Genomic DNA, 11,533 nt, shown 5'->3' with positions numbered 1-11,533 from the left:
TTTGACACGTAGCTGTCTAGCTCAAAAGAGGTAATCCTGTTACAATCTGTGTATGCAATAATCTAGAGCTTTCCTAATAGCCTGAATTGCAGAAGTTGTGTAAGACAAGGAGCACCTCTAAACTCATGTTTGTGAGCAGAATTTACCCCCAAAGAAAAAAACACCACATGACTAACCTCCAGCACAGTGCTCAAGAACCTTAAGCAAAGTAAAACAACGAGGTGTTTTTTGATTCATAGGATATTTACAGACATAACCCTCACAAGTTAAGTAGTGCATGACAATGTCACAAAAAAAAACAAACAACTAACCTACTTACATGGGACCTCTCCAAAGATGCCAGGAAAAAAAACAAACACTTTTGTCAAAATAACGCATGACTGAGTAAAAGCTGGTTTGCAATTTAATATTAAGCAAGCAGATAGTACAAAAACTTCCCTTTTCCTGACATTCCACAGGTTAGAAACATAGTCTTCTCCTAACTTTTAAAATTAGTATTATCAGTAGTAGTATCATTGTTTTTGTACAGGAGGGGAAAAAAATTCAACTTCCCATAGTGGGAAGCACTAGTCTTCAGATTCAAACTCTGGAACCTATCAAAATGAGAACCTAGAAGATTAAAAATAAACAAGACACCATTCATGAACGTATACCTAAAACTAACATACAGATATACTATAGATATTGACAGCACTGCGCTGAATTTAGTGTTTGGCATTTAATAGCAAACAACAAATAGAACTAAACAACATGAAAAGTAGACATAAAAACAACAAAACAATAAGCTAAAATTATATATTTAAGTTTCATAAACGTAGAAGTTAAAAGCATGCAGTGAAAACATTTTTACAAATACCATTACCTCATTTGAAGCTAGTTTACTAGCCTTCATCAGTATGTACAACACTCGAAAGCAAGTACAGCTGATCAAATCAGAAAACAGAAGTCTGGAATTTTTATACCATAAAAGCATATTCAGAGCCACTGGCCCATTAGGAAGCCTATACAAAAATTTGATAAGCAGTCTTAATACCAGTCTATGGAGGAATATGAAAACATCATTCAAATTGAAAACATCATTCAAATGCCTGGCACCACAAATCAGAGTAAATACACTGTAGAAATCCCAGAAATGTCCAAATCCAAAGTTTAATTAGGAATTCTCTCTTTGAAAAGTTTGCTGTAAGTATGAACTAATTTCAATAGAGAAAACATAAATTAAGCAATGACATGATGGTCAAGAAACAGATGGTCTTGTTACTTCAAACAGATTCTGGTACACATTCCAATACACTTCCATGTAATAAAAACAAATCTGAAGAGGAAACACAAAGCAGAATCATTTCTGCCCAGGAGAACTTTCCTCGACAGAAGAAAGCACATTACATTCATGTTCCAAAATCCAGAATCCCTCTTCACATATTGAAAGTTTCAAGAAAACTAATCTCAAGGTGATGAAGCTCTCCTCTGTGCTGTGCTGTATGCAGTGGAAATCAATGTGCAGGCTAGTAAAAGGTAGTCTGTATACAAGTCATTCAAGCAATCAAGACTTTAATTAGTAGTGAAGAACTTAAACTGAACGGCCAAATGCCAAAGTCATGAAGCAGCATATAGTCCAAACATGGTAACTGTGGCAGCTAAACATACATTGCAATGACAGATAAACGTTCACCTTGATAATACTTATTCCATTACTTGAATACAGTTTACATTAACATGTTCTATCTTAAGAATATACTGAAGGTTAAATATTAAGGAATTCACTGGTGGTGAGATTCTCATCTTCCAGACCACTGGCTTTAGCCTCTGATTGCTGTTCAAGTTTCTCTACCAGCTCTTTCAAGTAGTTCTCATCTTTGAAAAAATAGATGTACAAGTTTCTTTCCATCTGATGCAGCTTATTGGACGCCAAAAAATTTCTCTTTGACTTCAAATCAGCAACAAGATCCACAATTAGCTGATTTAGTTTATTCAAATCATCTTCCAGTTGATGAAACTGCTCGGTCAGTTCCTAATAAAAAATATTCAACACAAAAATGTTATTTTTGTATCGTTAATACACCAGCTGAACTAGAAATATAAGTCTTTTGCTTTTGAAAGCTGTTTTTTTTAATGAGTGAAAAATCATTAAAAGCAAAAACACACATGATAAATCCTGTATATGTAGCTCCCAAGGTGCATGCATCTGCATCAGGTTATGAAAATGTAATTTAATTTTCTTCTTTACTAAAACAGATGAGTTAAGACTGTAAGAACCTGGCCTCCAGTTATACAGACAGTTGAACATTTTTTATCAAGTCTTCATTGCTAGTCAAAAAAAGAACAAAATCGAACAGAAAACCAATCCAGTTTTAAAATGAAATAACTGCAAACTACAGTTCTTCTAGCTGTCATTCCTACAATAGTTCAGTGTAGGCAGGCTGATGTTCAAGTAGGTAAGTATTTCCTTATAAGAATTAAATTATTTTTCCTGAGAAACAGTACCAATAGAAAAATCTCAGTGTTTTAAGTAACTTGAATCGATAGAGTATACCAATGGAAGCAATAACCTTTAAACCCTAAGAAGATATTGCTCTAATTACAAAGAGAGTTGAATATTATTATATATCATTAAATATATTTTCTAATACATGTAAGTGAGAATTATGCAACAGAAGCCTTCACTTGTTCCATTTTTCAGATATCTATAGTTGCTTACCATAATAAAGTTATATTTAACCATATTCCCCTTCAAAAGTGGCTGTAAAAGCCACCCAGAAGCTGTGTCGTAGAATCGTCCTACCAAAACTGTCCTTAGAAATTCTGATATTTCCTATAAATGAGCCAACCACAACCAGGCCATTTTAAAGGATCAAATCATACTATTCAGGTGCTACAGAAAAAATAAAAATCTGCCTGAAAAAATGAGAAATCTGTATGATTTTTCCTGCGACATCATAGCCAGAAGACATTTTCCACACCATAAATCTATACTACTGTATCTACCTTTGAAAGAAATTAAGCATTAGTTTTGAACAAATAGTGGCATCTAACAAATGATTACCCATCAACACATGCAAATTCAACACTTGCTATGAACAATGGAATTACTTGCCCATCATCATTATGCTGGTACGTTTGTGGACAACACTGCAGCCTCTTTGCATCTACAGCCCTTACATCTGTCTCAGTAAAATAACACAACAGGAATGGATATAACCATTGAATAACTACATAAGTACATACCCGACTACTGAGTAGTAACTGATTTCCTCCACAATACAGATCATCACGAAGAGCATTTACATCACTGAATAGTTTGGACAACAAGAGAGACTGCTCTTGAGAAGATGCTTCTAGCTGTTCCTGTGCTTTCACACAACTCTGATGTAACGCCTGAGCCATCTGTTGCAGGCTTTTGTATGTTTTAAACGGTTGCTTTTTGTTTTCTCCTTCCAAAAGTTCGTAGAGCCTGGAACAAATGAAGTTAGGCACGTAAGCATTTTTAAGTTAACTAAGCATTCCCAGCATTATTAGTCAAGAGAAAATCATGTTGTGAAGTTCAAGAAATACGTAGATATGGTACTAAGGAATATGTTTTAGTGGACAGTATTGGTGGCAGGTGGACAGTTGGATTGGATGATCTTAGAGGTCTTTTCCAACCTTAATGATTTTATGATTCTAAATTAGACTGCGGACCAGCAAAGTACAGTCATAGTAAGGGTACTGCTGATAAAATGCTGCATCTCCCACTGATTCCATAATTCTATACATATATAGGTCATGAGTGATTCATATGGCTTCAAAATGTTCCAAACAACAAGCAACAGCACAGAAATATTAAGGCTGTGGTTAATAAGAACACAGACACCAATTAATTCAAGAGGTTGACAACACATGCTTTTGCAAACTACTTTCCTACACTTTAAGGACAGCAACACTGAGAATTAACATAGAAATTCCACAGCCAGTGAGAAATACAAAGAAACCTCACCTCTTTATGACACTTTCAAGCTTACTGTTTTCTATCTTCTATCTACAGAAAGACTGCCAAGGTTATGAGTTATGAGTCATGAAAATGACAACTATTCTGCTGTAACTACACAGTGCCATACCTTAACTCTACATCAGGAACAGTCTAATTACTGATCTAACTGCTGCTAACTTAATCAGTTGCTACTGCCACCTCTGCATATTAAATCATTGAGCCCCAATTAGGAATCAGAGTGGTTTTAGGAAGAGGAGAAGCTGTATTAAAAGGTAACTGAGTTTCTTCTAAGTGTCTACTGCTCATAAACCACGCAGGGTTTACAGCTCTGTCATGAATAATAAGGCCTGCCTTTTTAAAGAATAAGAGTGAAGAAGCAGTCAGTCAACACTTATTTAATTGCAAAGAGACTCAATAATAAACCTGAAATAAAAAGTTAGTTTTTCAACACAGACACAACTCAGGTAAAATGAATCCTACCTGATCCTGTCATTCATTGCTCAAGACTAAATTATCACTTAAAGTAACAGATATTAAAAAAAAAAAACACTTCAATGGTTTAAAGAAGGGGTAAAAGCCTAACATGACCTATTATTAAAGAATACACCTAATGAAAAAGCTTAGTATCTAGAAGCGACCACAGCACAGCACACAGTCTGCTGCATCACCTGGGATACAGAAGGACCCAATCACTTAGTGAAAAAAAATCCTATATGGGCAACAGGATGCAGAAGGTAGGTGGCAAGTCAAGCAGTGGCAATGAGCTAAATGCATTTCTTACATTCCAGGAGTTGTTCCTCTATCACACAAGGGGTTTTGTAGGCTAAGCAGATGAGGCCATGGATATTGTCCGGGATTACTGCTACTAACAGCTCTCAGCATCTACACTTCAGGAAAAGTTCTCAAGATATCTGATTTTGCTATAAATATTCATTATATTCACAATATTGCTCAGGAATGCTTTGGCAATGTTAACATCTCATACTTTAAAAGCTTCAGTTCTGGGGAATTTAAAATGTTAACTAGCTATGAGAACTAATAACAACTGAGAAGGCTTAGCTTACCTACACCTTTATCTTCCCAACCTTATTTCAAAAAAAAGTCAAAGTTCAGTAGTGACTTTAACACTTACCTAAAAGAGAAATCGTCCTCTGAACTAATAGTGTTCCTTGGCTTTGCAGGTTCAGTTTCTTTAGATAACACCTCTAGTCTCTGTTGCATCCCATTAGTGCTCTGTTTCAGAGATTCTATCAAATTCTCAAGTTGACAGTGGATGTCTTTGTGTTTCTTCCACTCCATTTCATAGGCCAGCTGAATAAGTTCAAATGATGCTTTCTGTCTTATCAGATGGCTGCAGACTTCATCCTGTTTAGAAGCATAATGGTCTTGCAAAGCAATCTCATGATCCAGGTCTGCCATTACCACTGGCACAGTGAACAGCTGCACATGCTTTTTCAAAAGGGATGGCAGATCTTCATTGTTTATTTGAGCTATCTGTTGCTTAATTGTTGAGATTTCATTATTTAAACTAGATATTTTGGCCTCAAGGTTTTCTTGTTTTCCAGAACCCTGCATAAAGCAAAACATATCAATCTTTTCATGGTTCCCTCAGATTTTTGTTCACCTTTCTTCATAATGCTTCCCTAACACACTTCTTCAGCTCACAGAAGTCACGACTTACATGAAAATCAAAGCATCATCAAAATTAAATGATAACCCTGCAAGCAGCTTTACAGAACTTCACAATATACAAGGCAAATACATATTTAAGATGGTAGGCAGCAAATACACTTCAAGAAATAATTAAATCTGCTCTATTGCAGAGCCATGAAACAGTTTATTACAGAAAAATTAAAAGAGCTGCATTTTAGTTCACACCTAGATTTCAAACAGATCTAACTGAAATCTCACATACACAAAGCAGTTTACGTTCAGCTAGATGACCATCAATAGTGCCCGAGAACTAACCTTTTTCAATTGACTTTAATCAATCAAGCACTACATGCTCATCACACAGATGACAATATAACAACATAATGCCTCAAGTCAGTCCACAACTGCAGCATAAGCTAATTTTCTTCTGTAACAAATCCCTCGCATTCTTAAACACCACTAGTCACATCTGCCCATCACCCGATAAGCAATCCATGGAATTTCAACTACACAATTTGTTGTTTTGGAATCTAAAACACATCGCCATTATGTCTCCATATTAGAAATTCCTGAGTCGTTGAATTAAAATCTGAAGGTTTTTTTTTTTTAATAGGAATATTAACAAGAATACATACATCACGTTAGTCCCCATATGCAAAATTTAATTAAAGTCAGGGTTTAGATTGTTGTACAAACAATGGAGACAGTTATAATTTGAAATCTCGGAGTTTGACAAGATTAGAAAGGTACTACTAAGAATTAGTTTTTGGAGGTAATGAACTCTAGAATGCAAAATTCAAGGTACTCTTAACATATGGAAAGGACTTCTAGCTATAGTCACTGAAACTACTTCACAAGAGCAGGACTAAATCTTCAAAAGTGCAACTCCACTATACAAAAATAGTGGAACTAGTCACTCAGAACATGCCTGTGCCTGTTTAAAACTCCACTGTCTTATAAAACCATTTGCCACTTACCTTGCTCTTTAAGGATTGCAGCATGCTCTCTGCACATTTTATAGCTGAAATCAAGCTCTGTTCTTCAGCTTGCAATTCAATCAGCTGATGCTGAGCACAAGCGTATGCTGTCTGGAGGCTGGCAATCTCCTGACTCTTTCCACAACCTTCAGTAGTCCCATCACAGGTGACACGTGTGCTGATGTCTGCATGCTGAACGCTGCCTTCATGCAAATCCTCAGCCAGTTCTGACATACCCTGATAGAAATGTTTTTTTGCATACGAGGCGAGTGCTGCAGTGCAATGATCCTCCTGAGACAAATACTTGTCCAAGGAAACCTGAGAAAAAAACACTGGATGCACACCCGATCCTTGTTCTGAAGCTGAAGCAGTGAAGAAAGAGGCCAATTTCTTAACCCTGTCCACAAGAGACAGTAGTTCATTATTAAGACGATCATTCGCTGCAGTGAACACTTCCAGACCTTTTCTCAAATCTTTCTGCACTTCCTCCTCTTTGATTTTTAGTGTCTGTAGCATACTGCTGTTCTCAGAAATCAACATCTGAAGCTTATTATGCCGAAAGATCGTAAGATTTTTCATCTTCTGAAGAGTTTGAAGCTCATCCTCTGATTTCTCAAGTTCCTCCTCCGCTTGGCTGCTGCTCCCTGAATCCACTGGCTCACAAGTTTTAAGGACTTCATCCAGTGCATTGCCTTCTAAAATGGGCTTTCCTGACTCAAGAAGATGATTAAAATCTTGCAGTTCTTGTTCAGATAACACATGCTGCTCATTTACATTTCCACAGAACCACTCCAGAAACGATTTCTCTTCCGAATACTCAAAGAGCCAGTCAAAATCTTCTCCATTAAGCTCATTGGCTTTCGGATACCCAATTTTCTTAAGAACTTCCACGAAGTCCTTTCCACAGTTCATGATTGGAATATTTTTGAAAGCAGAAAAGATCCAAATACACAGAAAAACTCTAGGAGATTATTCTACTGCGGGTTGGGTTTTTTTTTTGGTCATTTTAAATGACTACTCAGTACTGTAACAAAAAGCATCTGCACAGGAAAGTGAAAGTAGATCACACCAGAAAACTGAACGCTACTACGGGACAGTTGTTAGTGAGACAAGAAAGCGATTTTTATTTCGGGGATATCTTAAACATCTCCGCCCTGATTTGATTACCAAAACGTCTTCAGACAACAATCAAATTCCAGATTCTTGTGAAAATACATCTTGTGCAGTGGATGTAACGAGCACTAAATTAGAACTCAAAACTAACAGACACAAGCAGCTCATTACACTGCTACGGTGCTTTACTCCGATAGCTTTGTGCACCTGAAACTAAAGGAGAACCAAACAAACCTTTTTAACTTCCAGAACGAGAAAAGTTCTCAGTCTGCCCTGAAAATAAAGCTAGAAGGCGTCACACAGAAACCGGAGCTCGTGTTCATGTCTTTTACTTCAGCAGCAAATCGAATCTCGTCTTCGTTTTCTATGCCCCTTTGAAGACAGAGCGAGAAAAACACCAGATCATAAAGAGAAACTGACACCGAGGAAGCGCTCGGCAGCGCCAGCACTCAAACAGCAACGGCAGCAGCACCGAGCAGCGCATGCGCAGTGCCCCGAGGAGGCACCGCGAACCCCGACCCACGCAGCCGGCCACGACGGGTCGCCGCTGGCCTCCCCCACTCACGGCGAGGATCAGGCAGCTCACTCACCGCGGTGCCCAGCGGCGGGCAGGACGGGCCGACCTCCGCGAGCTGAGGGAACAGCGGCGGGCAATGAGGGGGAGAAGAAGAAGCAGGGGCGGGCGGACGTCACGGTCAAAACGCCCGCCACGCGCCGCTCTCGCGCAGCCGCAATTCGCTAAAGCCCACTACGCACGCGCGCCGCTCCCCCCTCCCCGCCTTCCCGTCAGAAAGGCGCGTGCGCAATGCGCGCTGCGGGCGTCTGTCTGCCCCGGTGTCGTTCCCGCGCATGGCCGGTGGGTGTTCTGCAAAGGGCCGGATTCCAAAACTTGCAGCCGTGTGCTTGCTGCAGTTGTCCCTTTTTGCGCCTTTCACGTTGTTGCTGTATGTTTCTTCGTAGGATCACAGCGTGCCTTGGGTTGGAAGGGACCTCAGAGCTCACCCTGCCCCAACCCCCGCCGTGGGATGCGTGACCCCACCACATCAGGCTGCAGGGGGCCCATGCAACGCGGCCTTGAGCACCCACAGCTTCTCTGGGCAGTGTGTGCGGGGGTAGCACTGCCCTCTGAGCAAAACTCTTCCTATAGCACCATAGAATAGAATCACCAAGGTTGGAAAAGACCCAAAAGATCATCCAGTCCAATCACCAATAGCTCCACTAAACCATGCCCCTCGACACAGCATCCAAACAACGTTCCTTGAACACCCCCAGGGTCTATGACTCCACCACCTCCCTGAGCAGTCCATTCCAGTGCCTGACCACCATTTCAGAGAAGTAGTATTCCCTAACGTCCAGCCTGAATCTCCCTTGGCGCAGTTTGAAGCCATTCCCTCTCGTCCTATCCCTAGTTACAAGAGAGAAGAGGCCGACCCCCAGATCACCACAACCCCCCTTCAGGAACTTATAGAGAGCAATGAGGTCTCCCCTGAGCCTCCTCTTCTCCAAGGCTGAACATTCCCAGCTCCTTCAGCCTCTCCCCATCAGGCCTTTGCTGCAGACCCCTCACCAGCCTTGTTGCCCTTCTTTGAACACGTTCCAGGGCCTCAATGTCTTTCCTGACATGCATTCTAAATCTCTTTTAGTTTAAAACCATTCCCCCTTGTCCTGTCACTACATACCTGTGTAAAAAGAGGATTTCCCTCTGCAGATGTTGATTTCCCCCCTTGCCTCTTGAGATGGAGAGTCGAGATGCACACAGGCCTCAGGGCGTGCATGCACTATGGTTTTCTGGAGCGGCAAAACGCAACCTGCCATGCTTCTAGTGCACTTCCTTATGATGCGTGCTGTTATTTTGGCTTTTTGGTTGCCACTGCCGACAAACAGCTCTCAGCATTGATTGCATGACCTCTTGTGAGGGCTCTTTCTGAGCTGAGAATCAAAGTTTGCTTTTACTAACAATTGGAGCACCTTTTGTTACACACTCCTTAAATTTAGCTGCCTTTATTTCCTGTTTATGTTTCACATGCCACATTTTTCTGGTCTTTCCTATTTGCCTCACTGTAGCCTCCTTAACTCTCTCACTGAGTCATGCGAGAGGGTTTGAAACAGCATTTTCTATTTGTGTCAGACATTTAACCTGGGCTTCTAGTGCAACATTTTTAAGCCTTCTTGGTGCCTTTTGGATACTTGCTTTTGAACTGCTTTTTAGGTGGTTGCAGGGTTGTTTGTTTGTTTGTTTGGCAGTGTCATCCCCATTTTTACACAGTTTGTTTTCTTAAAATTCAGTATTTGTTTGCTTTATTTGTCTTGTTTTCTCTTGTTACACCATGCAGCTTAATTATGTTGCGGTTGCCATCAGAGAGCACCTCTCCCACTAATAGCTCTCAAATCAGATCCTCTGCGCTTCTGAAGACTAAATTCAGAGCTGTTCCTTGTGGCTTTTAGGGCCAGTTATTCTAGAAATAAGTCGCTTGGTGCATCCAGGAATTCTATCTGTGCCTTTCATCCTGGTGAGGCACTGACCCAGTCTGTATGTGGGTGGCTGAGCCCTCCCACTACATGTCCTAAATGTGCAGCTCCTCTAATCTCACTTAATGCAGCTGTTGAAATGAATCAACACCGGGAAACGAGCAACCTCTCAGCACAGCTAAGGCTGGTTTGCATGAGGTTTTTGAGATCAAAATCAGCACCTCAGTTGCCTGCAGTATGGTGATTTGTAGCCTAGCGTGGCCTACGCGAGGCACACTTGTACATTAAACCCTGACCTGGCAGTGAAAAGAGCTGTGGTGTTGAATTCCTTACCATCAGCTAACAGCTTGATGCGCCTCATGGAACAGTTAGGAGCTCAGCTGTGCCAGCCTTCGAGCACAGGATGTGATTTGGTTCTTTATCTACCCAGACATGAAATTTTCATGGAAGTTTTCCCCACTGATTATCATTGCAGCCTCCATCTTATGTCTGCTTTGTCAAATGTGGTCAGAATTAGCCTGAAGGTTCAAAAGTTATCAAGGAAAGAGGAGGGGAACAGATGGATGAAAGAGGAATTGACAGACAACATGATCTCATAATCCCTGCTGGCATAGGAATTCAGGCTAGAATTGAAATATTTTAGGTCAGAACACTGTGCACTTAAACTTCTCATTTTGAAAGAACAAGCCTCTAATGTGAAACAAATTTTCGTTTGTTAGACCGTAGACCAACTTCCAGGGGCAGAGATTAAACAACAGCCTTCCCCTACAAACATGTTACAGTCATGTATTTGACATTTCATAGTCCTTTTTCCCATCCAGCCGCAGCCCCATATGCTTCAGTGTTTCCTTCTGCAGCTCCTTATGGGTCAAGAATGTTTTTCTCTGATTCATTTTTTTCTTGGTTGTGTTCAGTCAAAACATAATTAAAGGCTTACCTTACCCTTTTTTTCCATTCCAGGAGCAGTTGTTTTGCATCTGTGTCCGAGCACCAGCGAGGCTGCTTAGATAGCTTGTTGCATTTATGAGCCATTTTATGGTGGATTCCAACAGATTAAGACAGAGACTTTTCTGGAAGGATGTCTGCAAGCTCTGTGCTATCCCACCCATGCCATGTCGCACTTGTTTCACTGCAAAACATGATGAAGTTGTGTCTGGTGCTCAGTGCGAAGCTATCAATTACCCATTGCCCAGGCTGTCAAACACATCGTATAGGCACTGCAGCTGGTGAATATAAACCCTCCCACTGAGATACGCCTGTCCTGAAGAACTCGTATAAAAGTACTTCACGTATTACAGTTTTAGGTTTGGGGTTTTGTTTTGTTAAATAACAGATGGAAATAAGTTTTTAGCTG

The 11,533-nt window shown here is 40.4% G+C and overlaps 1 protein-coding gene across 1 annotated transcript; it reads right to left on the bottom strand.

Moving 5' to 3' along the window:
* Nucleotides 1-685: 685 nt before the first annotated feature.
* On the bottom strand, nt 686-7,588 carry HAUS3 (HAUS augmin like complex subunit 3). Its single transcript, XM_065735850.1, has 4 exons — nt 6,598-7,588; nt 5,100-5,536; nt 3,226-3,451; nt 686-2,011 (listed from the first exon to the last, which is right to left on the bottom strand). The coding sequence occupies exons 1-4, from the start codon at nt 7,507-7,509 to the stop codon at nt 1,745-1,747; spliced, it is 1,842 nt and encodes a 613-aa protein (XP_065591922.1). The 5' UTR covers nt 7,510-7,588; the 3' UTR covers nt 686-1,744.
* Between the last annotated feature and the right edge of the window lie 3,945 nt (nt 7,589-11,533).

This window comes from Cyrtonyx montezumae, unplaced genomic scaffold (genome assembly GCF_038088225.1).
Source record: "Cyrtonyx montezumae isolate F1298 unplaced genomic scaffold, pur_monq_1.0 scaffold_2, whole genome shotgun sequence".
NCBI classification, from domain to species: Eukaryota; Metazoa; Chordata; class Aves; order Galliformes; family Odontophoridae; genus Cyrtonyx; species Cyrtonyx montezumae.
The sequence above is the reverse complement of the archived record's forward strand: the minus strand, read 5'-3'. Positions and strand labels throughout refer to the sequence as shown.